Source organism: Rhopalosiphum maidis, chromosome 4, assembly GCF_003676215.2.
Source record: "Rhopalosiphum maidis isolate BTI-1 chromosome 4, ASM367621v3, whole genome shotgun sequence".
NCBI classification, from domain to species: domain Eukaryota; kingdom Metazoa; phylum Arthropoda; class Insecta; order Hemiptera; family Aphididae; genus Rhopalosiphum; species Rhopalosiphum maidis.
The window spans coordinates 47,139,063-47,164,195 of record NC_040880.1 but is presented as its reverse complement, the minus strand read 5'-3'; the positions used below and the strand labels follow the sequence as shown (position 1 = coordinate 47,164,195).

General features: G+C 28.3%; 1 protein-coding gene across 1 annotated transcript; it reads right to left on the bottom strand.

Moving 5' to 3' along the window:
- Positions 1 to 512: 512 nt before the first annotated feature.
- On the bottom strand, positions 513 to 25,133 carry LOC113558516 (transmembrane protein KIAA1109). Its single transcript, XM_026963997.1, has 74 exons — positions 24,890 to 25,133; positions 24,611 to 24,754; positions 24,317 to 24,460; positions 24,128 to 24,228; positions 23,907 to 24,053; positions 23,726 to 23,849; positions 23,568 to 23,656; positions 23,030 to 23,128; positions 22,840 to 22,947; positions 22,179 to 22,316; positions 21,964 to 22,114; positions 21,746 to 21,901; positions 21,390 to 21,651; positions 21,134 to 21,323; positions 20,948 to 21,070; positions 20,669 to 20,869; positions 20,417 to 20,614; positions 20,207 to 20,326; positions 19,715 to 19,963; positions 19,296 to 19,468; positions 19,079 to 19,213; positions 18,823 to 19,011; positions 18,584 to 18,737; positions 17,343 to 17,488; positions 17,008 to 17,281; positions 16,674 to 16,918; positions 16,488 to 16,614; positions 16,317 to 16,418; positions 15,978 to 16,257; positions 15,714 to 15,902; positions 15,536 to 15,656; positions 15,191 to 15,467; positions 14,856 to 14,999; positions 14,177 to 14,384; positions 13,596 to 13,837; positions 13,374 to 13,524; positions 13,203 to 13,302; positions 12,995 to 13,123; positions 12,752 to 12,932; positions 12,514 to 12,672; positions 12,317 to 12,448; positions 11,644 to 11,773; positions 10,451 to 10,881; positions 10,161 to 10,380; positions 9,605 to 9,760; positions 9,329 to 9,543; positions 9,094 to 9,235; positions 8,527 to 9,030; positions 8,038 to 8,453; positions 7,748 to 7,960; positions 7,539 to 7,685; positions 7,362 to 7,479; positions 7,170 to 7,291; positions 6,972 to 7,100; positions 6,605 to 6,854; positions 6,134 to 6,459; positions 5,779 to 6,073; positions 5,307 to 5,706; positions 5,097 to 5,249; positions 4,794 to 5,018; positions 4,581 to 4,736; positions 4,088 to 4,521; positions 3,775 to 4,006; positions 3,583 to 3,704; positions 3,322 to 3,510; positions 3,061 to 3,244; positions 2,764 to 3,006; positions 2,534 to 2,691; positions 2,025 to 2,471; positions 1,685 to 1,951; positions 1,418 to 1,618; positions 1,035 to 1,351; positions 825 to 967; positions 513 to 723 (listed from the first exon to the last, which is right to left on the bottom strand). Exons 1-74 carry the CDS (start codon positions 25,131 to 25,133, stop codon positions 513 to 515), a joined length of 14,742 nt encoding a protein of 4,913 aa, XP_026819798.1.

The following is a 25,133-nucleotide window of genomic DNA, read 5'->3' as shown; positions in this document are numbered from 1 at the left end:
TAGGTATGTATTTTTAATTACTATTCAGTAATTTTTATCTACATTTTTTTTCATTGTAAATTCTCACAACAAAATACCATAAAAAAATATATATATTCATTAATTGTATCATTATATTATGTATATATATATATTAATAACAAAATAAAATAAAAAATACATTTTAATAATTCATAATGCTAAACAATTTTTAAGAATTATCCAAATGTAAATGAGAAAAGGAATATTATATTATACAATCATTTTGTTTATAGATAATAATATGTTAATTACCTTAAATATTGTTAATTCAATGCAGCCTTTAATTTGCGCGTGAATAATAAAAAATATAACTAATCTTTGGTTTATATAAAATACTTAATAAATAACTGCCTTGACCACAATAAATAGGACAAAGACAAGCTTAAGTAGATAGAATCACTTTTCCTGTAAAAAATATATTATTTTGATAAGATAAAAGAATGCAATTGTCACGTCCAATGGAATAATTTTATTTTAAATTTAATTTAGTCTTAAACAGGATCATCCCTCCGGGCAACATCTTCTTCTCGTGCTATTGCTATCATTCGCAACATAAGCACCGATAGTACTTTGTCTAAAGGATCCATGAATCCTCTTTGCATCCATTTTGGTATAGTCGTTCGAGCATGTGAGAAACCAAGTTTTTGTAATATATAGTCTACGCCATAAGGCTCAATACTTTTGCCTCCCCAAGATAACAATCTAAAATAAACAAAATATTCAAATATATTAGTTTTAAAAGACCATTCTAAACATTAATATCTTCAATTTAAAATTATTTAAATATTATGATTCATCCATACCTGACAGTTGGTTCCAAATGCCAAGTGGTACAATTGTAATCCCTCCAATCATTAGTAAACGATTGAGGTGATTCCATTGTAGGCTGACTAGTATTTCCAGTGTTAGATGTTTCTGGACTTTGAGGTCGATTTGTCATAGAAGACTAAATTGAAAAAATAAATAAATTAACAAAAAATAATAACAATAAATATTAACTCTCTAGAACTTACTACTTTATCTTTTTCCAATATATAAGATGTAATGAGATCATGTAGAAAGAAAAAAGCTTCTGCATCTACAGTTACAAAAATATGATCTTCAAACTCAGTTATAAAACTACATTCAACTGTAGGTTTGATATCGTATGGAGAAGGTAGCTTGACAGGTTGTGTGTGGTAGCTTTTTAGATTCAATTGTAAAGTAGGTAATGCAAATATAACTTCCCGTGTATGTGTCAAGTTCTCTTGAGGTTTTGGTGTACGTGAACGTGGTACTGACTCGGTCGTATCTTGTTTCTCACGCTCCAAGCTTGGGAAACGGTCAACTTCTACATATTTTGAATAAAATATTTTATAAAATTGAATAGTTATAAAATAGAAATAGAAATACTAACCATCTATTTCACTTAATGCAAAGGCGTAGTTAAACCATTCTTGGATAGTTTTGAACTGAGGTGGAAACAGGACATTACGACTAAACTTACACACAGTTGCCATACTGTGTTGTGGCCGTACAGTACCCTCCATGCCCAAGCTGAAAGTGAGATTTTGTACTATATTTATGTCCAAGTCATCTCTACATAGTGGTCCAGAATCTATAAGAATACAAAAAAATTTGATTTATATGGAAATTCTTACAAAAAACATTTGAAACCTACTACCTTCAAAATTAAACACTTCGTGAGCTTCAGTTGCAAATGATATACATGGTTCTTTTAAGGAGAATAATGCCCATGACTTTGATTTGAAATTAATACCATGAAAGCATGCTAAAGATATATTGACACCATGTAAATCCATTTTTCCACCTAAAACAGTACCCCAATGTGGCAAAGGGTACTTTAATGTGGATAATCTTAATCCAGAAACTGCTTCTAATGCACGTTGCCAATGTCGATGGTGGTGTTTACATTCGTCTGAAGTTATATCTAAAACAAAAATTTTAGTACACATAAAATTAATTAAATATAAGTCATTATAAACTTATACAATAGTACATACTATCTGGACTTGAAGTTGAGATCAATATACGTCTTCTCACTGTCTTCTTTTTTGAACTTTTCTCATTACTGATTGATTCTCTATGGTCTTGTAGACTTGAGAAAACTCGTTTGCTGGACTTAAACTGCTGTGAGAAGAATTCTTCCAATTTATAGAACATTTTCATAATATCTGAGGATGTGCTTTTAGATATCATCAACTGCAATTGGTCCCAACCAAGATCACCATGCATAAACACGATTCCTGGACGTTTACTAGAGTCATGTATACTATCAGTTGATATGGCTTTATTCAACACTTTCCATTCATCCTTCAAAACCACTTCAAGTGAACTAACTCTAGACATTAATACTGCTGTGCCCATATAATCTAAACGAAGTTCAAGTGCTGACAATTTTAAGCCAACAGTATGGCGAGGTTCTGAACCTGGATCTTCTCTAATCAAAACTATAAATAATAAAAATATTAAAAAAAAATTAAAAGAAAAATATGATTTGTTCAAAGCATACCATAAGTGTTAATTTTATTCAATTCAATTGTGCCACCGACAATACCACCTTTAGCGTCAAGTCCTGAACCACCAAGACCTAATCCAATATGCATGTTTTTATGACCAGTACTTCCAATTGATAATCGGCCTTCAGAATGAAATTGTTTAGATAACCAACTAAACAAAAATTATAATAACAAATGAATTAAGAAAATGAATTTATCATGCACATAAATCCAATATACTTACGTAACATTTCCCATTACATTTCCCATATTCATGTGTACATTAAGTCTCTTAAAGTTTACTGCAAATATCACTAATGTTTCCCATGCAGCTGCACCAACACTACTAGATTTCTGGTCTGGACTTGAATCGTGGCTTGAATTATTTTTTTTCTTTTCTAAAGGTAAATGTTTATCACCTTTAATATTCAAGTGAAGTTTATCACGGGAAGGTTTCAATTTTGAATCAGTAACAAAATTTCCATACCTAAAAAAAAAAATAATTTAAAATATAATCAATATTAATTTTTTATTAACTAACGAATCTTCGGGGTCAACGTTGTTACTGTGGTCACTATACACGCTGCTTGGAACAGTTCTGGTAAGATCACCTAAGAAAAGTCTACGCACTATACTACGCCTATACCAAGCACGGGGGAATGCTAAAATTTCAGTCAATCGCCTCATATCATATTTGAATGAAGCAGATCCTATATCAACAATAGCTAAAAAAAAAAAAAATATTAGTTAATTAAAAAAATATATAACAATAATAATTAAATAAACAAGAAAAAATACTCACTAGAGAATCTAATAGTGGCATGGCTTTGATCGGATGTGGTTTTAGGGCCAGGCACAGATTCAAAATTAAGCTTCCTACTTCTGGATAAATGAAATTTAATAAATTCAACATTAACACTTAAAGAATCTTTGCGTTCACCATCAGCTAATGGTGACCATGTATGAGTATGAGGCTCTTTAAGATTGGCTGCTATAAAAAAAAAAAAAAAACAATAAATACAAATATATTTAATTATATACTTTAAATGAATAATTAATTTACATGATTTTTTTCCTCCATATGGATGAAAAATATACATAGAAAAGTCTGCCATTACTCCCGTGATACTCAAACCTCCAACTGCAACTGGTAAACTATTGGAGTCTTCATAATAATCTTCAAGTCTAATAATCAAAATTGTACAAGAAAAAATAAATTAATAAATGATTAATAATAAGTCAATTTTGATATTACTCATTAGAAGAATCGGTTCTCTTTGAAGAAAATACAATATCCAATGATGGCAACTTCAGCATACACTCAACTCGTGATACTGGCAAACATGAAAATCGAAATGTTGATGTTTGTACGTGGAGGTAGACAATTACATCAACAGGGAATGAAGTATAAGCATATTGTCCTGGTGTCAAATATGGTGCAAACAAATCGTCATCATTGTCTGTAGCAAACATTGTATCAAATGTACCTACAAAAAAAATAAATAGGTAGATTATATTTAATAATTTTTTCAATATATTTAGTAAAAAATAAAAATATGGAAAAATACCTGTATCGGCAAACTGTTGTGCCGGTATAGGAGCTAAAGTTTGCTCTAGAAATTCAAGTATATGTGGTGATATAATAGTCTCTTCTGGTATGCTCTGGAGTGTAGCCCAACAATAAAGGCTCGCTTTTTTTGTACTTGTTTTTCTACTAATTACTCCACTTGAATCAATTGAGTACATAAGGGATTGGCCTTCGTCAGACACCATTTTTGATGCGTAATGTACTTTGAAATCCAGTCCAGGAATATGAAATATAGTTAGTTCAGATAATTGAGATAATGTATTTGTAACTGTCTGGTGATGTCTTAATCGAGAACTTGATGTACTATTTGCACCTAATTTATCTTTATAAGAACGCCTAGGTAAATTTGGACTTCCAGGTACATATTCAAATACACCGCCAGAACAGCTACGCTCTTTTTTCATTCTAGACATCCTAAAAAATAAATCAAAATGACTAACTATTAAAAAATGAACAATTTTAAAAATACTTACAATTTGATTTCATCTTCTTTAACAGAATCTTTAGTGTGTAATACACATTTCCCACTGTTAATAAACACTTTTACATCTAGTTCAAAATCAATATTTGGTTCTTGTGGTTTTTGAGTAGTGCCCGATACAAATAATGGATTAACCAAAAAGTCATCCCTATCAAAACAATATTTGGATAAATAGATATAACTTTTAAGATTAAAACACGATTACCTTGAATCCATATGCCTGTCATAATCTGTGTTTGGCCAACTATCATCACCTTCTGTAGTTAAACTTTGTTCAGAGCTAGCACTGGGCAATGAACTTTGTCGGAATATTTCTTTAGTGTTACTGAATGTTACATGGCCAGGGTGTGTCACTCTGAATGATGTTGAACGTTGTGGTCCAGCTTGAGGAGAATTTTCCACGCTACTTAAACTAGTCACTTCGTCAGGACTTAACATATTTATTATTATTTAATTTTTATTATATTGGAATAATTGGTTTGAATACATTTTTTAATGATTACTTTACCTTTGAGTTTCTTTGAATTCTGATACTTCTTGTGTAGGTGAAACAATAAATGACTTTGACCTATATGTAGAACTTTTGTTGCTGAGTCCAAATTTACCCTTTAAGCTCGATTTACCTTTTACACTTTGCCTTCTTAATTTTTGAATCATATCTCTAAAAATTGAATTGCTTAGCATCAAAAATAATAATGAATTTTAAAACAAATCTCACCTTCTAAATCCTTTAAAAACCATTGCTTCTAATTCTCGTAAACGCTTTACTTCATGTTCAATAGTACCTTGAGATGCTCCCAATGAACGTAAATCATTTATGGCTTTAGCTTGTTCATACATTTCTTTCTCAATTATTTTTGATCTAGTCTTAGCACTCATAGTGGGATCAATGGCTAAAGAGGCTAAAATATCACCTTCCATGTTTGATTTATGTCTAATAATATCACTGTCTTGAGATATAGGATCACTATCCGATAATGGATCATCAGTATCTTGTACTCCAGTCAAAGCAGTTAATGTATGTCCTAATGCACTAAGTTGTTTTCCTATATTTACATCTAAATGCATGTCAACACCTTCCATTTGCCATTTTACATTCAAGAACCATTTTGCATTTTCTATAATACACAATTAAATATATTTAACAACAAAAATATTTAATATGTTATTAACTATAAAAATCTACATACCTGTAACAGAATCTAATTTTTGAGAAGTTGTACGACTACATACTTCATATGTTCCTTCTGAAACTATGCACAAATTCATGGCAGTGGAAACAAGTTCATTAGTTATATCAGGCTTCCAATCATCGAGAGATGAATCAAAATCATCAGCAAATCTTAAACATAGGCCAATGAAACGGCCTTTACTGACAAGAGACCCAGAACTACATGCTGATATACTAGTGGATTCTAATGTAATTACCACCGCAGAACATGACTCAAAATCCATAAAAATTGATCGATTTAAACCCCATGTTGTCTTAAAAATAAATTATAATATTAAAATTTTAAAATTTATTTTATAAACATAATTACATACCTGGGGAAGTGGGTTTAAAGGTACACAAATACCCATATCCTCAACAGTCAGTTGTAAGAAAATAGTACCCAAATTTGGTGATACTGGTATTTTATCAGATGGCAATTTTTCTGTCGACGGCTGAGTAGCTGTCAAAACTTCCTTATTTAAACTTGCCCTTTGTTCGTTCCAATATTCATATGCATTTTTATAGTTTAACCATACTAATATTGCCTTGTCCACAGCCAAGGGTTGAATATAAATTAGAGGTCTTCGTAGTGTAATAAGTATTACTTCTTTGTCTTCACCTTCACCAACCATTTCTCCTTGGAAAGCATTCCGTAACTCTAAAAATTGGAAAAATATAATTAGAAATGTATAGTAAAAATATTAAATGTAATAAATTAAAGGGTTAATTTATTCAATAATTATTAGAATATGTATAATTGTCTGTTATACCAAGTATGAATATAACAACAACAATACAATTACCTATTCTTGTTTTGAAAAAAGCAAAACTTTGAAATTCAGGATCAGCCTCTTCAAACAATGGATTCCGTATCACCTGACCAAGTGATAAATTTACATCAATATGGGCTTTGACAAAAATTTTAACTTGTTCAGAGGTCTGATAAGATGAGCCTGATACATTTTGTACTCTATTTGATAGCTGAAAGTCTGCTGAACCTGTTTCCAATCGAACAGCACAATTTGTCGGGGTAGTAGCTGTAAGTTCTATACGCTACAATAATAAATGCACCAATATAAAAAAATGGTTTTAGATTTCAGTTTTAGACTATTTAGTTTAACAATTTTAATATTATTACAAATATTATATGAATGAATTTAAAAAATTTACCCTCATTTTCACAGTCAATGAAAATAATATTCTTTTGACGGGAGAAGAACGATTTGTGTCATTATCTTCTAACCATATAGGTACAGGTTTTTCACCGCCATATACTTTTTGAACAACTTCATTTACTTCCTACAAACATAAGGTGTTAAATATTTATGATTAATAATTGGAATTACTGTTAAGTATAAAGTAACTTACTTTCATGAATACTTTTTGAACAAACACTAAATGGTTTAACAAATCTGTTGTGAGCGATTGTTCAAATACACCAATATCAGCGACAGCACTTAAATAATTTCCTTGACGTAGTACAGCACCATCTTGCAAATAAAAAAAATAAACCATTGAAATAAAATATGCATATATAATTTTAAATTTTAAAAACTTTACCTGTTCCAGAAAATTGGTTTTCTCCTGTTTTTAAACCACCATCAAGTATATATTCTGCTGATACATGCACTTTCGGAAGTTCTATACTAGCTTCTGATGGTAAATTAGTCTCAGTTACCTATTTGTTTAAAAGGTAATGTAAGTAATGTAAATTTAATAATAATTTATAAGTCAAACCGGAATTTTAGTTGAAAACGATAAAGTATGTTGAGGCAAATCAATTATAAACTTTGCTTTATTTCCTGTATATCCAGTGCTAGTAACTTGGTCCATTTTATATTGCGCTCTTAAAGAAGGCAATAAAGCAGCAGTGACAGTTAAACACTGGAAAAAATAAATTAATTAATTAATAAATATTCACAGTATATAAATTATTTATATATTACTTGAATGACAGCAGTGAAATGCATAACTAATGGCTGTAGCAAAACATTAGGTTCAGGAATAGGAACCTTATTAACTTCTTCTTTATGCACTCTTTGCACCATTGGACTTTGTTGTGTAGTCATACTTGGTAGTCCAATAGATCCTTGTGCATCACTTTCATCAATAGTAGGGACACGTCCCATTCGACTAGATGTTCGAGCTACACGAAGTTCCTAAACAATAATTACCATAATGTTAATAAAAAATAATGTGTGATGTACCTACTAACTAATGCTAATAGTTAATTTACTTGTAAGGTAGAAGAAAGTTGCTTGCTTCCTCTTGTCATCATTCCGTGAAGGGCAACAGGATGTTGAGGGATATCAATATTTACCACACCAATTGTTAGTAAACCAGAATTTTGATCCTTTGTTCGACGACTCATACTTGAATATAAAGTCTGTGATTTACCCACAGTAACCTTAACAACAGTCTGTTGATTAGGTGCAACGCCTTCTAAGAGTACTATCATAGTACGGCCTATATGTCCAGTCAAAGAACACTCTAAACTTGGGGGTCGTGTTTTCTTTCGAAAAGTTGAACTAGTATGTAAGTTAGTAATCTCTGCTTCTAATTTCAAGCCACTTAATGTGGCCAATAGTCTAGTTCGATGAATACGAACTACAACAAATACCATAAGTCTTGTACGTTCTTCTTTTGTTATTCCTAAAATATAACATGTTTTACAAATTTATAATGACAAAAAAATCAATACATTATAAATAAAAAAATTATTTACGCTGATTTAACTGCGAAACAGGTGGTACTGGGGTACTTATAGAACCATCTTTATCAATATCATCACAAGATTTGGCCTCCGACAATATATCATATTTTCTAGTGCCCTTGTATCCTTCTGATACATCTACACCAAATGATATCCTTTGTGTCACGGTTTTAGTTTCAGGCATGGTAGCGTATAATTCTAATAAATGGTAAACAGTCTTCCAACATCTAGGCGTCATTGACACAATATTGGAATCCACCTCGTCAATGGGTTTCATTGGTGTGATGCGTTCAAATTCTGATAAACTTGGAGTTAAGCATTCACTTACTACTGGAGTTTCACTCAAATTCATGTAGCCTTTGACACTTTTACCAGTTGATCTTAATTTTTGTGCCAGTGTTTGGTGTTTTGAACGTATTGATGGAGAAGGAGATACAATTGGTTTCAATTCGCTAGCTGAACGAGGTAAAAATCTTTTGATTGGAGGTGGTGTGGGTACTGGCACTTCTGATTGATCTAAAATGTTCACCCAACATAATAATGAAATGTATTTTGGATGTAATAAAAAATATGTATTACCTGATTGTGATGCTGGTGGCTTAGCATTAGTACGCGAAACATATGGATGAGGCTGTTGTTCACGAAGCTCAGTTTGCGTATCTTTCACATTTTGGTACATATTAGTTATTTGATTAAGAAGTCTCAACAGAGGCATATTAACCTGCAGATTTAAATAGTTAGAGGATAGGAATGCATAGACACAAAAACAAAGGTACACATTATGAGTATATTTACTATATATTATATATTTTACCTGTTGAGAAATGTATCTAACAGAAACACAAATATTAAATGATGTATTTGAATGTTTCTTTAACTGGCCTCGTGATAAGTATAACATATTGCGTCGTTGTCGTCGAATATCATCAACAACTGTCATATCAGCTGATCGACGTACATCACATTCAATACTAACACGATCACATAAGAATGCAGGTACTTCAGGTAATAAATCTAACCACGGAGTTTCTAAAATAAATAATTAATATTTTAACATGTAGATATAGATTTAATGGGTATAATCATATACCAGATTTGGATTTGTTTTTGAAAGATTTTGATTTCTTTCCAGTTTCTGGAACTTTTCCATATTCACTAACAACAATGTCTATACGCATTGTTTCAAGACTTCCAACAAGTGATAAATTAGACCCCCAAGAGTCAAGTGCAGCCATACCATTGTTGCCTATATTATAATTTGTATAAATTGTATTACTAAGTTAATTTGTAATAAAATATAAGTAAACAGAAGACAAAACTGTTCATAGCATAGATATCTATAAATCATCAAATGGTTTTACACTGTGAAAATACTAACTTTTTTGTAATTAAATAAACATTGAAAAGAAAAAGAAATATAATTAAAAAAAGGAAAGAGATATAATTAAATTTAATAAAAATATAAAAATATAAAAATAATAAATTAAATAAATATATTTTAAATTTAATCACCCTGTAACTTATATTAAAATTAAAATATTTAATTTTGATTTAAATGTATTGCTAATATTCAATATCATACTTGAGCAACAAAAGTAAGTCATTTTTGTTAATTAGTATACCAAATATAATTAACACAAAATTACTTGAATTATTAGGGTTAACCATTTGTTGAGGCATAACTCCAAGACTAGATAGTAATGGTTCAAAAATTAGGTGTGCATCCAATAATCGTAGAGAATCATATTTGGGAAATATATTAAAACGTAATGAATCTGATTCTGCAAAATCAGCTGATGATTGATTATCAGATGTAAGAGGTACATTTTTTGATTCAGATGTACGTAATGGTCCTTTACGAAGCCGCTAAAAAATAAGATTATATTATATAATTAGATAAATAACTAAATAAATACATTGTCATAAATCTACATACCCAATTTCGTATTTTTTTAGCTTTAATCAATCTATTAGAAACTCGAGGTTCAGGGTTAATAAAATCTTGTTTAGCCATCCAAGTATAAAGATCTTCATTTCGGTCTGATTTCTGTGGAGACATGTTTATAGCTTCAACACTTCCAGCCAAATTTTCACCTTCTACTGGAGCCTGATAGTTATTGTCACCTAATGGAACTTCAACAATATTTTTGTATGTATGCTGAACTGTATCATCCAATATTGGAAACATCACACTAGCTCTAGATGAAGCTGGCATTTGTGTAGGTAACAGTGATTTATTGTTTTTGGGTTGATCACAAGATGAATTATGAGAACTAATTGCAACACTGTCGTTTTGCTGATCTATCACACCAGTTGGAGAAAATGGATCATAATAATGAGACTCATTACCATAATTTCCTTTTGGCCCTATTATAAATAATGAATTATCAAAATATATTTTTAATTTAAATTTCAGCAATTCATTACCAAAGCTTTAAACACATTAATTAGCTAATAAAACCAAATTTGAAGCAATAGGTTGAAAAAAAATAACAGAATAAAATGTATCAATCAAATAATTTAAAGACAAATACAAAACAAAAAAAATGTAGCATGTACATTTCTCATCCATTATTTGCAAATATTTAATAAATTAATTATCCATAATCACCAATGAAATTAGGACAAAATGCACTTAAAATATTGGTGGACAACTACTGGCTAATCTTATTATTATTTTAAACATGCACATATTATTTCAAATCAGTTTTTATATTATAAAATTTATAATTTATATATTTAATATAAGTTATACTAGATCAATCATAAGATATAGCACTAAATATGTACCAATTATATTGATAAAAGTATTAGTATTTTTAACAAGTACAAGCCATTACAAAATTCTAAACAAATATATTTTTTTTAATATTATGATATGATACATTATATTTTCTAATTAAAATGCCGTAGTAATAAATAAAGGATGATTACCAATAAATAAAAACATAAAACCAAATAGGTATACTTCAAAATGACATTTCACTTATAATAATAAATATAAAAAAAGCGGCATGCAAGAATAAATAATTATATAAAATATAAATATATACAATTTATATTGTATACCAAATCAAAAATGATTTTATTTTGTATAATATCTAATTTTTTAACATTTACATGTCGTACCACATTTGTTTGTATGCGATTTGAGTACCCGTTGTAATGTAGACACATGCGAATGACGTTCGCTGGTCAGCAGCATAGCACACTCGTCCGTTATTCCTTCTCCGCCTTCTTCCCCAGAAGCCTCCCCATCCTTTAGCATATGACCAAAAAATACATATTTACAAATGATACCCAATGCAAAAAATTACATATAATTATGATTATATCCATAAAATATACAGTTAACATGTAATTACAAATTATTATTATTACAATATTAATGTACACATATATTAACACAGATTAATGTGTAACTATTATTAATATTAGCAAAACCATAAAGCACCCTTAGAATAACACTAATTGTGACAATGAATAAACGTATTACACAATGAGACACCTAATGAACCATGTAAAGCATTACACCAAGTGATTGTATGTTTTTTAAAAAAAATAATGATATTCAAATATTTGGATACTATTTTTTTGCTTACATATAAATAAATCGGGATTGTGTGATGTATTTGCACTTCGATGTGAATTTAAATAGCCACAATCATAAGACACCTGTTTTAGAAAAGGATACTAATTTGAAATTTTGTTTTACCAGTAAATTATCCCAAGTATCTGAGCTACATTTGTTTTTAAAATATTTAATTAAAAAAAAAATTAATTGATCAAATAAAGAACATACCTCTTCAGCATCTGAAACTGCAAAAGTTACATTTAATGGTTTTAAGTTGTGATGTCGGCTTTTGAAATTGTGTTCAAGTAATAATGGGGTATATAAGATATTTTTCCACTGACGACTCAAAACAATAACACCCTAAAAAATATTTTAATTTAATTAATTTAATTCTTTAAGATTGTAAATACTATAAATAATTTTACTTGTCTCAAAATTGATAAATTAGGTAAAAATGGATCTTTTAAGTTAGTATCAATGGCTACATCACTTTGAAGAAGATATTTTTGCAATATATTACAGAGTTGACATGAAGGATCTTCTTGTAGAGTTTTAGCCAAGGGTGTAGTATGTCTATAACGACTCTATAAAATAAATATAATTAAAAATTTAACTATTTATTAAGTTATCATGTTATCATAATTGTAATAAAAATAAATATACCTTAAGAGGTATATGAAGACTTTGAACATCTAATGCCTCAGCCATTAAACAAGTTACAACAGCTGTACATCGTCTATATCTAGTACGTAGCATTTGCACAAGGCGCATTGCAAAACGATTACTAGGATTCATCCATGCATTAATAGCTGGAGATGCTGTACTGAGTAAATTCCAGTCATGTCTACACATATGATTAAGTTAAATACATATTATTCCAATTAGCTGAGATTACAAAACATATACCTTGTATAGTCTATTTTACGAGTAATTGGTGTTAATGGAGGCGCAGCAAAGTTAAACCAAACTTGACATACTTCCATAACACACGATGATGCATTTTTATCAATTCCCACTTTTGCTACTGTATTATCACTATAGAAAAGCCCAATTTAATTTGAAACATAATATTATATTAACTAAAATATTTATAAAGTAAAATTTAGGAACTTACGCTGTATCTTCATTATTAATAAACGTTTCTGAGGGAGTCTTAATTTGCTTAGGAGTGGCCATTGGTGTTGACCCACCACCTACATCTTGTTTGCTGGAGGCTAAAAACGATAAAAATAAATTGATTTTCATGAATACAAATGTCCAATTAGACCACATTTATAATATTTACTATTTGCTTTAGAATCTATATTATCTTCATTTTTAGGTCGAATTTCAGAATGAGATACTTTTCCAACTGTTGATTCAGGTACTGGCGAAGGTGATGGAAGATCTCTAATTTCTCGATCATTCTCTTTCTCAAAGTTAGATCTTTTTACAACCTAATTATAAACAAATAAACATAATTGTAATTAACATAATTAACATTATATTTATTATACAAAACACAAACTTTAAAAGCGATGCCTTCAAAACCACATTCCATCATAATAAATCCCATTTTTTCATCTGAAATATTTGTCAGCACCATTTCATCATTATCACTGTTTACACTGTTCTGGATCTCTGTAGATTTTCCTTTAGAACAAGTCTTAAACATCACTTTTGAACAATGACCAGGTATAGCTGTTATAACTGCTTCTTTTAATATAGAACACTCATTATGCAGTCTACGTAATTGAGCATGTGCTCTATCTATAAATGAATAGTAATAAAAACATTAAAATACTTAATGACTTAATTACACTATTCAATATATTTGTATAAAACATCAAATAAGAATACATATTCTTTGGTCTGATATTACACTTATATTATCACTGAACAAACTAAGTTTACAGTACCAATCAGAAACAAAATCCTATGGATGGTAATCTAATGTCCTATGCATTCTATGTTAAATTGTCAGTAGTAATAAATTTAGAAACATGATAGAAACAAAGATTTACATTTATTGTTAATTAATTTAATTAATTTCATAATAAAAAAATTATTGTTATCATTTCTTTATTTTAATAAAAACAAATAATTTACTTATGTGCAATGTGATAACAGTTTCTTCTTGCTGTTTTTCAGAAGTCTCAATATAAACTGGTTCACCGTGGGTACTTTCCGGATCAACTTCAGATGTAATATTCAGTCCAAGTAAGAATGCTTTTCCGGCAGCTCTACTTAAAACACCTTTCTTTTGGCCACTTGGTGCTACAGCTGGTGGATGATATGTTTGTACAATTTCTCTTGCCTTTAAATAAAAATTATATGAATTTAACACACAGTATAATAATAAAAAAAAACTAATTTAACAATAATTAATAATAAATAATAAATATTGAAAAATTAGGATGAAAAGGGTTTTTAATTTTAATAAAATATTATAAATATTAATAAATATGCTTTTTAATTTTTTTTTTGATTTTATTAAATTATTTGTTGCAATAAAAGTAGTCTTATCAATTAAATATTTTTAAATACGAAAAACACAACAATCCAAAACCATATTTAACCAAACGAGGGAACATTATATATTTTTTTTTTTTTTAATACATGAAATAACATGAAATTATTTAAATTTTGTTGTTTTTTCATATCTTATCAAACTTTCCTATAAAAACCCTTTAAAATAATTATAATTTGAACTCTTTAATACTTATTCATTTCATCATTAAATATTTTACACAAATGCAAAAGATTTATTTACAAATTGAGTACCAACCTGTTTACTAAAATGAAACTTAGTAGTAAGCTCTTCAAGACATATGGCTAATAATGATACACAAGTCAAATCTCTAATATTATCTAGAGCTGAAAAAGATATAACTTCTTCAACAATAGATGCTTGTAGTACACAAATATTAATCTGAAATATTTAAGAATATTTTAATTAATGGACTAATTATAAAAGTTAAAAACAAATAACGTTTTTACATTAAATCAATATTCAAAGAAAATTTTGAGTAATATTTATTAAAAATCAACAATGTTTTTAAAAAATGTATAGAATCTATAAAATTACTTCAATTATATTAATATAATATAAATTAAACATACTTTTGGAAGAATGACAGTTCCTTGAACTTGAGAAGCAATAAATTCTTCATAAACACGGTTTGGTTGTTGTAAATCAGGTTGAGCATCTTTATTTAAATTTGGTTTCACTCTTTCCACAGTACTCCTTTTACTTCCTCCGCCCTGCATTTGGCTTAAATATTTATCACGTTTAAGTATATTAGCGGCTTCAACACGACTAATACAACTGGAATGTAAGTGATTTAAGACGGTGAGCGGGTGGAGATTGCTGAATGTTGGAATTAAACTATCAACAAATCTGTAAAGTATAAAAACATTTTTAATATTTTTCAAAATAAATTAAGTAATTTGGAATATTATAAATACTTTTGTAGTGATTCTAAAGCTAATGGTGTGATCATCAAATCAATATCTCCTTTGAGTTTGATCACGACTGTGGTTCTTGTTCCTGTTTCACTTCGTAAAGATACCATTTCTTCTTCACAATCTAAAAAATACATTTTATTTAATAATAATAAATGCAATACTGTATGAAGTAGCATACCAATTTCAAATGTTTCTTTTGCATTCTGAGTAAAATCAAACTGTGATTGATCCCATGTATATTTCTTTGAAGATTGTGTTTGTGTATTAAGTGGACTAGGTTCTTTTTCTTTGGCATCTGTTCTAGGCACCATCTTTAAGCTTGTAAAACCTTCAGCTGTAGTTTCAAATTTAGGTAAATATCTACTACCTGTAATATTTTATTTAAGTATAAATTATAAAAAATAGTATAAAAAATAAACCAAGTTAATTAAATAAATCTTACCAATAAATACAAGACGATCGTCTATTGTATGTTGATAAATTGGAACAGTAAACACATCAGATCCAGCTGGTAATGATGTTTGAGACCAATTACCACAACTTATTTGTGACAAATGATTTGTATAAGTGGTGAGTAATAATGGAGAATCAACAATAGGTTTGTTTATATGCATGTGCAAATTTATAAGTGCCAAGTCTTCTTGAGATGACACAGCAGACATAAAAGATGTACTGGATATTGAACGTGAATCTGATGAATCTATAATTCCACCATCATGTTCCTAAAAAAGTATTATAATAAGTTATTTACAGTTAATGACAATTTTCATTAAGAACATACATTATCAATTAAATTATGTTTAGATTTCAACAATGGACTTTGATTGACATCTCTACTCATGTCTACAGCAAGTAATGTTTTTTCATCATCAGCTAAATCACTCTGTATAATAGAATGAAATAAATATAAATTAAATAAATGGATTTGACCAAAAAATAATATAGTTTTTACTTCTAATGTGTCTATATTTAATATAGTATGGTCTTGATGCTCAATTGCCGTGTCATCAGAAACAGTAGTGTTACTTAATATTGCTGGACTACTTGGTATGATGGTTGTTTCACTTCCAAAATGATTCCTTAAACATTTCATACATAAAATATGTACACCAACAATTTTTTGCATTCAAATACTTACTTAATAAAAGATTCATTTTGACCAATTCCACTGCTGTTCAAGGAACTCTTTAATGAAGAACACCTGGCTGACCCCAATGTAATTCTTTCATTACTCTTAAGATTAGTAGCTAAAGTAAGATCTTCTTCAGCCGAAAAAAATACTTCAGATGGATTATCACTAGTTATAGATAAAGTTCTTGAATATGGATGTTTTGAACTGATCTGATGCAAGGAATGTATCGAATCAGCATTGGCTGCACTAATCTAAACACAAAACAGAAAAATAAAGTCCAATTTGGTATTTTAAAAATATCGATCACTTCGCCAGCCATTTGGGACAGATAAATACGTACTGAATTATTCTGGGCACTTGTAACAAGTGCATTATATTGTAGGGCTGTTGTGTTAAAATAGTCAACAGCAAGTCTAGAATCTGAAACACTATACTTTGGGCAAGCACCATTGTCTACAGCTAATGTATTTTCGGGCACACTCAGTATGGACCTAGTGGTATTAAATCTGTGAGGTGATGGTGGTCGTGAATCCATTTTAAGTACAGGGGTTGGACTGGCATCAATAAGACGTGAATACGGCACTTCGCGACTTATTGTTTGTACTCCGTTTAGTCTAGAAAATGGTAATAAGAGATATTTTGCAACTAATATTGCTGAAAAAGTTCCAAACAAACCTGCTGGCAGCAGATGAATAAGAAAAACGTCTAGATAATGGATGTGTAGGTAAAGGAGAAGGTATGTCTTCACTGTCTATTGTGTATGGCATATTTGTTGGGGCATTAGAGCTGTTCTTGCTTCCCTCAGACTGATCTTGATATACCTATCAGGAACCGATTATACATTTTAAATAAAAAGTATGTATATGATTTTCTTAAAACAAATATTTATTGGCTTTTTTTTCATTATTATTCCCTAAATAACAGATAATATTTATGTAGCATAGTTTATTAAAGCAGAAATAATGGGATGTTTTAAGTCCCAAATAGCTGGATTTTAAAAAAGCAAGCATTTAATTAATAAAAAAAAATTTGTTATTTATATCTTTTAATTTGTAGCATTTAAAGTAGAAAAAATAAAATGAATAACTGTTAAACTGTGTATAATATGTATAATAAATAATAGTTAAATAATAAGCTATAAAACTATAGTATTTGAATTATTTAAATAGTTTCAATTTATAATACAAACATGATTATTATTAAACATTAAATTTACATATAAACTACTTTTATTTACTTATATTTAATACATATTATATTCTAAGAAATAAATATAGTGCAGGTATCAAAGTTTGAGAATACAATCTCTGCAATCTATTGTACACTTTACACAACAATTTCAATAGCTGAAGATAGTGTCTAAAAAATCAAATTGATAAGAAATTGTAAACACGGTTATAACTCTACATAATTATTAATATAGTAAACACATATTTTAATTTATGTAATCTAATTCATTATAAATTAATGTTGGGTTATATGTTAACAATAATAGTTGAATAATAAGAAAATGTTCTGACTGCATAAAGTGTTAACTCAAGAATATAAAAAACAAAATATAATAAACATAACAAGCATTTTTAGTTTCAAGTTGTCACTAGAATGTATTTTTAACAAAAACTCCAAATGCTTCAAAATCTGATTTCTACATATTTTTTTAATAGGAAAATATTTACAGATATTTTCGCTTTAAATTACATAAAATCATATTTCTTTCAATAACTAAAAGGACTAATCATTACAGAGAATACCATTAATATTTAAAATAATTTTAGTTATTATTTTATATTAGGGTTGATAAAAATAAATCTTCTCAAAATTGATTATTCTAAAACCATAACTAAGTTAGTAAAAACAATACACATAAATCATAAGCATTTAACCCTATTTTAAACAAAATGTGAAGTATTTTTTACCTTATTTACAAGACGAATGTTTGGCCATTGTGGCACAGGATGATCATGTATAACAACACCACTTCCAATATTGTATGGCGGTGTATGAAATATTAATTGACAATCATGTAAAATACTTTGTCCAAATCCTGGATCTTTTCCACTTTCATTCACTCTATGAAATAATAATTTAAAAAATAAATAATAACCTATAACTCAAAGCTATATACTTTAAACAAAAACAATAAAAACTTATAAACCTTAAAGCTGCAATATTAATGCCATCTTGAATATCATTTCTAGATGGTTTGAAGAAACGTTGACCGTTACGATTACGTCCAAAAAAGGCGCATCCACCAACACAACCACATTTTCCAGTCACAAGAGATCTGTCACTTGGCCACAAAAACCATAATCTTTTATAACGATCATCATGCAGTTTAAGATATCTATAAAATATATGTGAAAATAAATATAAAACAAACATGATTTATGATTTAAATACTAAAAACATACTTATGTTGAACAAGATGTAAGTTTTTATCAGAATCAGATAAAGAAGAGGCCAACTCAAGTATAAAAGGACCTAATGACGCAGAACCAATTTCTAGCCACATTTCCTGATTTTCATTAGAGATACCACTAATATTTCTAAAAATATAAATCATTCAATAAATCAATATGTTTTAAAAAGAAGCAAATTCTTAGAATAAAAATAATTAAATATATATACCGTTGCTGAGATCGATTACTTCCAGTAGTGTTAGTATTACTATTAAGTCCAAGTGTATTTTGTGCACCAGCACAAATAAATTGTTTGAGTTTAACTGCTGGAATAACGAGTGTAATACCAGACTTAAGATGATTACTATGTAAATTACAATGTGATAGTCGTAACGGGGAAGCCTATAAAAAAATAATAATATAATATAATATTGGTATAAATTATACATGTATACTATGATTTACCTATTCCTAACATAATATTAATTTATAATCCATTAGCCATTATAATATCAAACCAATCCTAAACTATTAGATACCTACATATCACATTATCCTAAAATAGTTTTGTTCAATCATTGTTGAGTCCATTGATTGTAATTATTATTAAAAACTTAAATACATATAAATCATTATTGAATATATTACCCATAAATTAATAGCTGTACCAGACTCTACTAGATAGATATCAATAGCATCAATAGCTACACGAGTCATTCTGTATTTTATCTCGTCAGCTGTGGGACATCTATAACAGGCCTGTGGATCATTATGAGGACAAGTTGATGGAGGTGAACCATGATGACATTCTAATGGTAAATGAGCTGGTTTGAGCTGATTTTCCGAATCAAACATTAATAAAAACATAGTCTCTAAACCAGTCACTACATGAAACAACTGGAAAATTAATTTTATTATTATAATATATTATAAACACTAAAGATTAACAAATCCATAATTAAGATACAAATAAGAACAAGTACGGAAAAGCTAGATAAACTACTTTATATACTTATAAATATAAGTAAATTTAGTTTATCTATAGCTAATATATTTATAAGTTTAGAAAAACTATATTAAGTAATGTAATAATTACTTTTTTAAAACTATGAAAAAATAAATGATAAATATAAATCTTACTTGAGGTGCAGTGGCTTTACCACTAAGTTTTCCCAATTGAATTTCTAATAACCAAGCATATTCTAATGTGTCTTGGTTGAGATTTCTTTCAGCATCACTAAACATAGCATGACCTCGAATCTAAATAAAAACATACATTATATTAATACAAATAGTATAAAATATAAATTAAGTATTCATATATTAATAAATAATAATTATTATATATACTTGTAAAGCAGAAAGCATTAAATGTCCTTGATTTAAATGATGATCTTTTGTTGGTCGATTTCCTAATTTATCACTAGATATAAGTAAACTAGGTGATAACAAAAGCTGTAACTGAGTGTCCCTATAAGATTTCTTCATTTCCAGTCCAAAACGTTCAATTATAATTACTGGACAAGGCGGATCATTATCATTACAATTCTGAAATGATACATGATGTTAAATTTTATAATAAAAATATTTTATTGAACTTACTTTAATGAGGTGGGCCTGTAAATCATGCATAGTAATAGAAATAACTACTTCTATTGGTCTATATTCTCGTGGATCTACTTGAATTTTTATATCTGATAAAGAACTACTATCTTGATCAATGACTTTATCTGTATTTGCACTTTTTGGGTTTAATTTATCATTCATGTCTGTAAAAATTTGATCTTCACCAAATATGCTTTCCTAAACCACAACATAAATTAATATTTCACAGTTAAAACACTTAGGCACATTAGTTATTGATAAATAAAAATAATTTACCTTTAAATGAAAGAAGTGCCTGAGCCAAGATCCGTACAAAAACATTATTGATGAACCAATTTCCAACTCTAAACTGACTTTATCAGCTGGTAAAGTAGTTGGGTCAAATTTTTTACCTTCATCCTGTTAAAATTATAATTAAATGTATTGATTTTAATAAAAAACATTATTCTTATTTCCACTTACTAAAGTCCAGTGAATAGGAACACTTTGTGTCTTATGATGTTGCATTCTCATTGGTGAAAGCAATTTTTCTTCTTTTTCAGGTGTAGTTATGTCAGCTTGAGGTGGTGGTCCATACATGGGCATAGGGTGATAAATAAAATTAATTGATAAAGCAACAATTGGCATGGTCCAACAATCTACCCATCCAAGACTAAATTAAAATTTTTAAATTATTACAATAACATATTTTGAATATATTAAAAACATTTTTCTATACCTTTTTTGACAAACATTTCTCCATTTACGTCCATTATCATCCAATTTTGACTTATATACTTTTCCATCACGTCCAAGTAATTTAGCATTTTGATTTAGTGACAACAAAACACTTCGACTAGTATAGACTTCTGGCAAATACATGGATAAATCTATACTTTCACCTTGAATCCAAAATCGAAGAGGTAATGTGTCAGGCAAAAACTCCGTGAATGGGAGATCAAATGAAAAATCAAATAAATCACCACTGGCCGCAATAAGAGCTTTATAATACAATACAACAGTAAATAAAATTAGAAAAATTTCAACTATATTGTAACTAGGTAATATTAATTAAAAATTATAATTTGTAATTACCATTTTCTTGATTTTGAGATGAACAATCAATCCAATTGTATTCATTACTAATAGTTATTAATTCAAATTCTTTCATAAGAACTGAAAACTTCCATGTATATGGCACAAAATGTAAAATATCTGGCCTACTTTTACTTGCCCAATCATTTATCATTTCTATTTATATAAAAAAATGAATAAACTAAATAGGCTAAATAAGTTATTTATTTAAGATTTACCTTGAAAAAAACCTTTGTGAGCATAAGTAAACCACCCCGTTGCTTTACAACCAGTTAAATTAAACAACCATTCTTGATGATCATTCCATTGAATTGGATAATGGCAATGAGCAGTAAATTCTAATGTTTCAGACTCCAATAAACTGCGAAACTTTAAACATAATAACATTATATAAGCAATATAAATTGAATATGAAAAAAAATAAATATTTTACTTGTAAACTTGTAGTAGCTTCTAAATGAAGTAGCTGTCCAGTAATTTTAGTAGTATAACCATCATGTGCTACCAACCACGGTAAGGTAATTTCCATGTATGAACCAGGTCCAACATTAATATGAATCGCATTAGTTTCCTAAAAATAAAATTATGATATTGCTTTAAAAATATTCCATTGAGTAAATATGTAATTGAAAATATTTATTTCTTTGCCATTTATAATCAGTGTATATGCACAAAAATGTTGGATCAATCATGATTAATAAGTACCTAATTGAACTTGAAATTTACATTATTCAAAATGACTGGGCAATTTTGAAGTTTTCATACTATTTTAGTAAACTAAAAGTAAAATTGAAATAATTTTCAAATTATATTTTACAAGAAATAATTTAATTTATGATATATTTTGTTGGTAAAATTTTTTCCTACTGTTAATAAAATATATAATTGAATATATTTATGGTATTTTAAAAGTTCTTTAATACCTATTATAAGGTGTATTCTGATCAGTGACTAGAAGTTATAATTTCCATAAAGTTAGTATTATTCACTTAATATGAGTTTTTTGATCACTTGTAGAATAAATAAATAGTAATAAGTCTGATTAATTAACAATAAATAAATAATAATTAAAATAATTGGGATAAAAAGCTTACTTTATTTTTAGAAAATAAAATATCAATAGTAGATTCATAGAGTGTATTTAGACGAATATCAAATGCTTGTACTTGACGTTTTTCACCAGGTAATGGTGGATCACTAACCTAGAATATATAAAATATATCAAAATAAATATTATTATTTTTATTTAAGATAGATGAGGAAAATGAGAGAACTTATATTAACCTTAAGGGCCTGATAATCTTGAGGAAAGAATAATTTAAATAAATGTTCCCTTTGACGGTCTGCCCAAGGACCATAACTGAAGTCTGTCCCTTTGCCACACTAAAAAAAAATAATTATTATTAATTAATAAACATAATATAGTGAAATATGTTGAATTAAAATATGTATGTTAAAAAATATTCAATCAACTGCTATAGAAAAAAAAACATGAAAAAATATTATTTATTTCACAAAACTCTATATTATGCCATCTATTACAATTAGATAAGTTTAAATAATAAACAAGGTAAAACAGATGTAAAAAAGACAGAAATAAGAGACCTCTCAGCAGAGGCACTTCAACAATGAACAAATAAAAAGTTATATAAGATATATCTTGACATATCTTTACAAATATTTAGTATATTTAATTTTTTGAAATTAACTAGATACAATTATACACACAAAACCCAATATCTCAGTTTTTTCCATCATACATTGTTATTTTATCATATGTTGTACCACAAAATGCTAAGTCTTAAGTAATAATTTGATATACCTTTATGTCAATTCCCCAAATCGGTGGAGCAGATTCAACTATATCACCATTTGCTAATTGTAACATTTCAGGTTCTTCAGGTACAACCCCTATAAAATGTATAAATACAAATTTTGTAACTAATAACTGATAATTTAAACTTTTATAAAAAAGTTTACCTGGTTCGTCCATGTAGTAGTAAAGTTCTATATTATTTGATGAAAACACTACAAAACCAGCACCCATGTATCGAGGAGGATCATCTGCCATGCCTGTATATTTAGGACTTGGTGCTAATATCACCTATAATATTAAATATAATTTTAAATTTATAATTTTTATAGTATAACAATATTTTACTTTAAAATTTTCTGCTTTGCATTTTACAAAATGCATAAAATGGTCCAATTTTGAAGCAGCTGGCTTAGTAGAATATACAAAATGGGCTTCTTCGACATTGACTAGTAAAGTGGTTGGTATAAGTCGATTCCCAAATACTACTCGGCCCTACATTTTAAATTATAATATTTACAATAAAATCACAAACAAATTGAATGAAATAAAACAACAATAAAACTCACAGACGACACTTCCATTTTTATCACAGGTATAAGGTCTCTCCAGCTTTTACCAAGTACTGCTTCTTGTTTCTTATCTTTATTATTTTTTGCTTCCTCTTCTTCTAAAAATTATAATTATAATAAGTATCATGTATACAAACAAAATTTACCAATTGCTAATAATAAATAATTTCTTTATTTTGTACTCACTGACACTTAATTCGTCCCAAGGAATAATTGACGGATCTAAATTGAAAACTTTTTCTAAATTACTATACATTTTACAACGGTTATATACATGTAGTTCAAACCCATTTAACATAACGGACAGCCTAGTATCAGAATGTGACAAATCTAAAAATAAAAAATACATGTATATAATAATATAGTTACCTAAATCATAAATTAAAAATAATAAATAAATGAGTATTTCAATATAAAAGACGATCTACTGTTTTAAATTTTAAAATAACAATATAAATAGTTATATAAAGATTCACTAACCTTCTGATACATCTTTAGGAACATAAGATCGCCACCAACGGAATATCAACCAGCCATCCTGTACTCTAATGGTATAATCTTCAGTGATATAAATAATATCTCTAAACATAATCTTACCAGAAAGAGCACAAACTGTAAAAGAACCTGAAAATATTTTATTTTTTATTAATTATTATACATATATATTTTTAACAAATTTCAAAATGTTTAATTTGAACAAATAATGAATTAAAACTTTAACTAAAGTTCAAATAATCATAATAAAATATAAACATTTACCTATACTAAGATATCCTTTAGTAGCGTAGAACCGAGTCAACAGTCTAGTGACAATATATGCTGTCACTCTAGAATTGTAGTAAGTAATATAAATTACCCAGACCATTCCAGATATCAGTGAGAACAGCATCCAGGCAAAATTACTGTCCATTTTAATGTCATCAAGGTGAACATCGGTCAAGTTCCATGAAGAATCCTCCATGCGATTGGCCGGTTGATACAAAAGTATTGTTTCTTTATCCAT

Coding starts and splice junctions, on each gene's coding strand:
- LOC113558516 (XM_026963997.1), bottom strand. CDS start 25,133: ATGGATAAAGAAACAATACTTTTGTATCAACCGGCCAATCGCATGGAG. Junction 24,755..24,889: donor TAAAGGATATCTTAGTATAG/GTAAATGTTTAT, acceptor AAATATTTTCAG/GTTCTTTTACAGTTTGTGCT. Junction 13,124..13,202: donor ATTAATAATGAAGATACAGC/GTAAGTTCCTAA, acceptor GCTTTTCTATAG/TGATAATACAGTAGCAAAAG.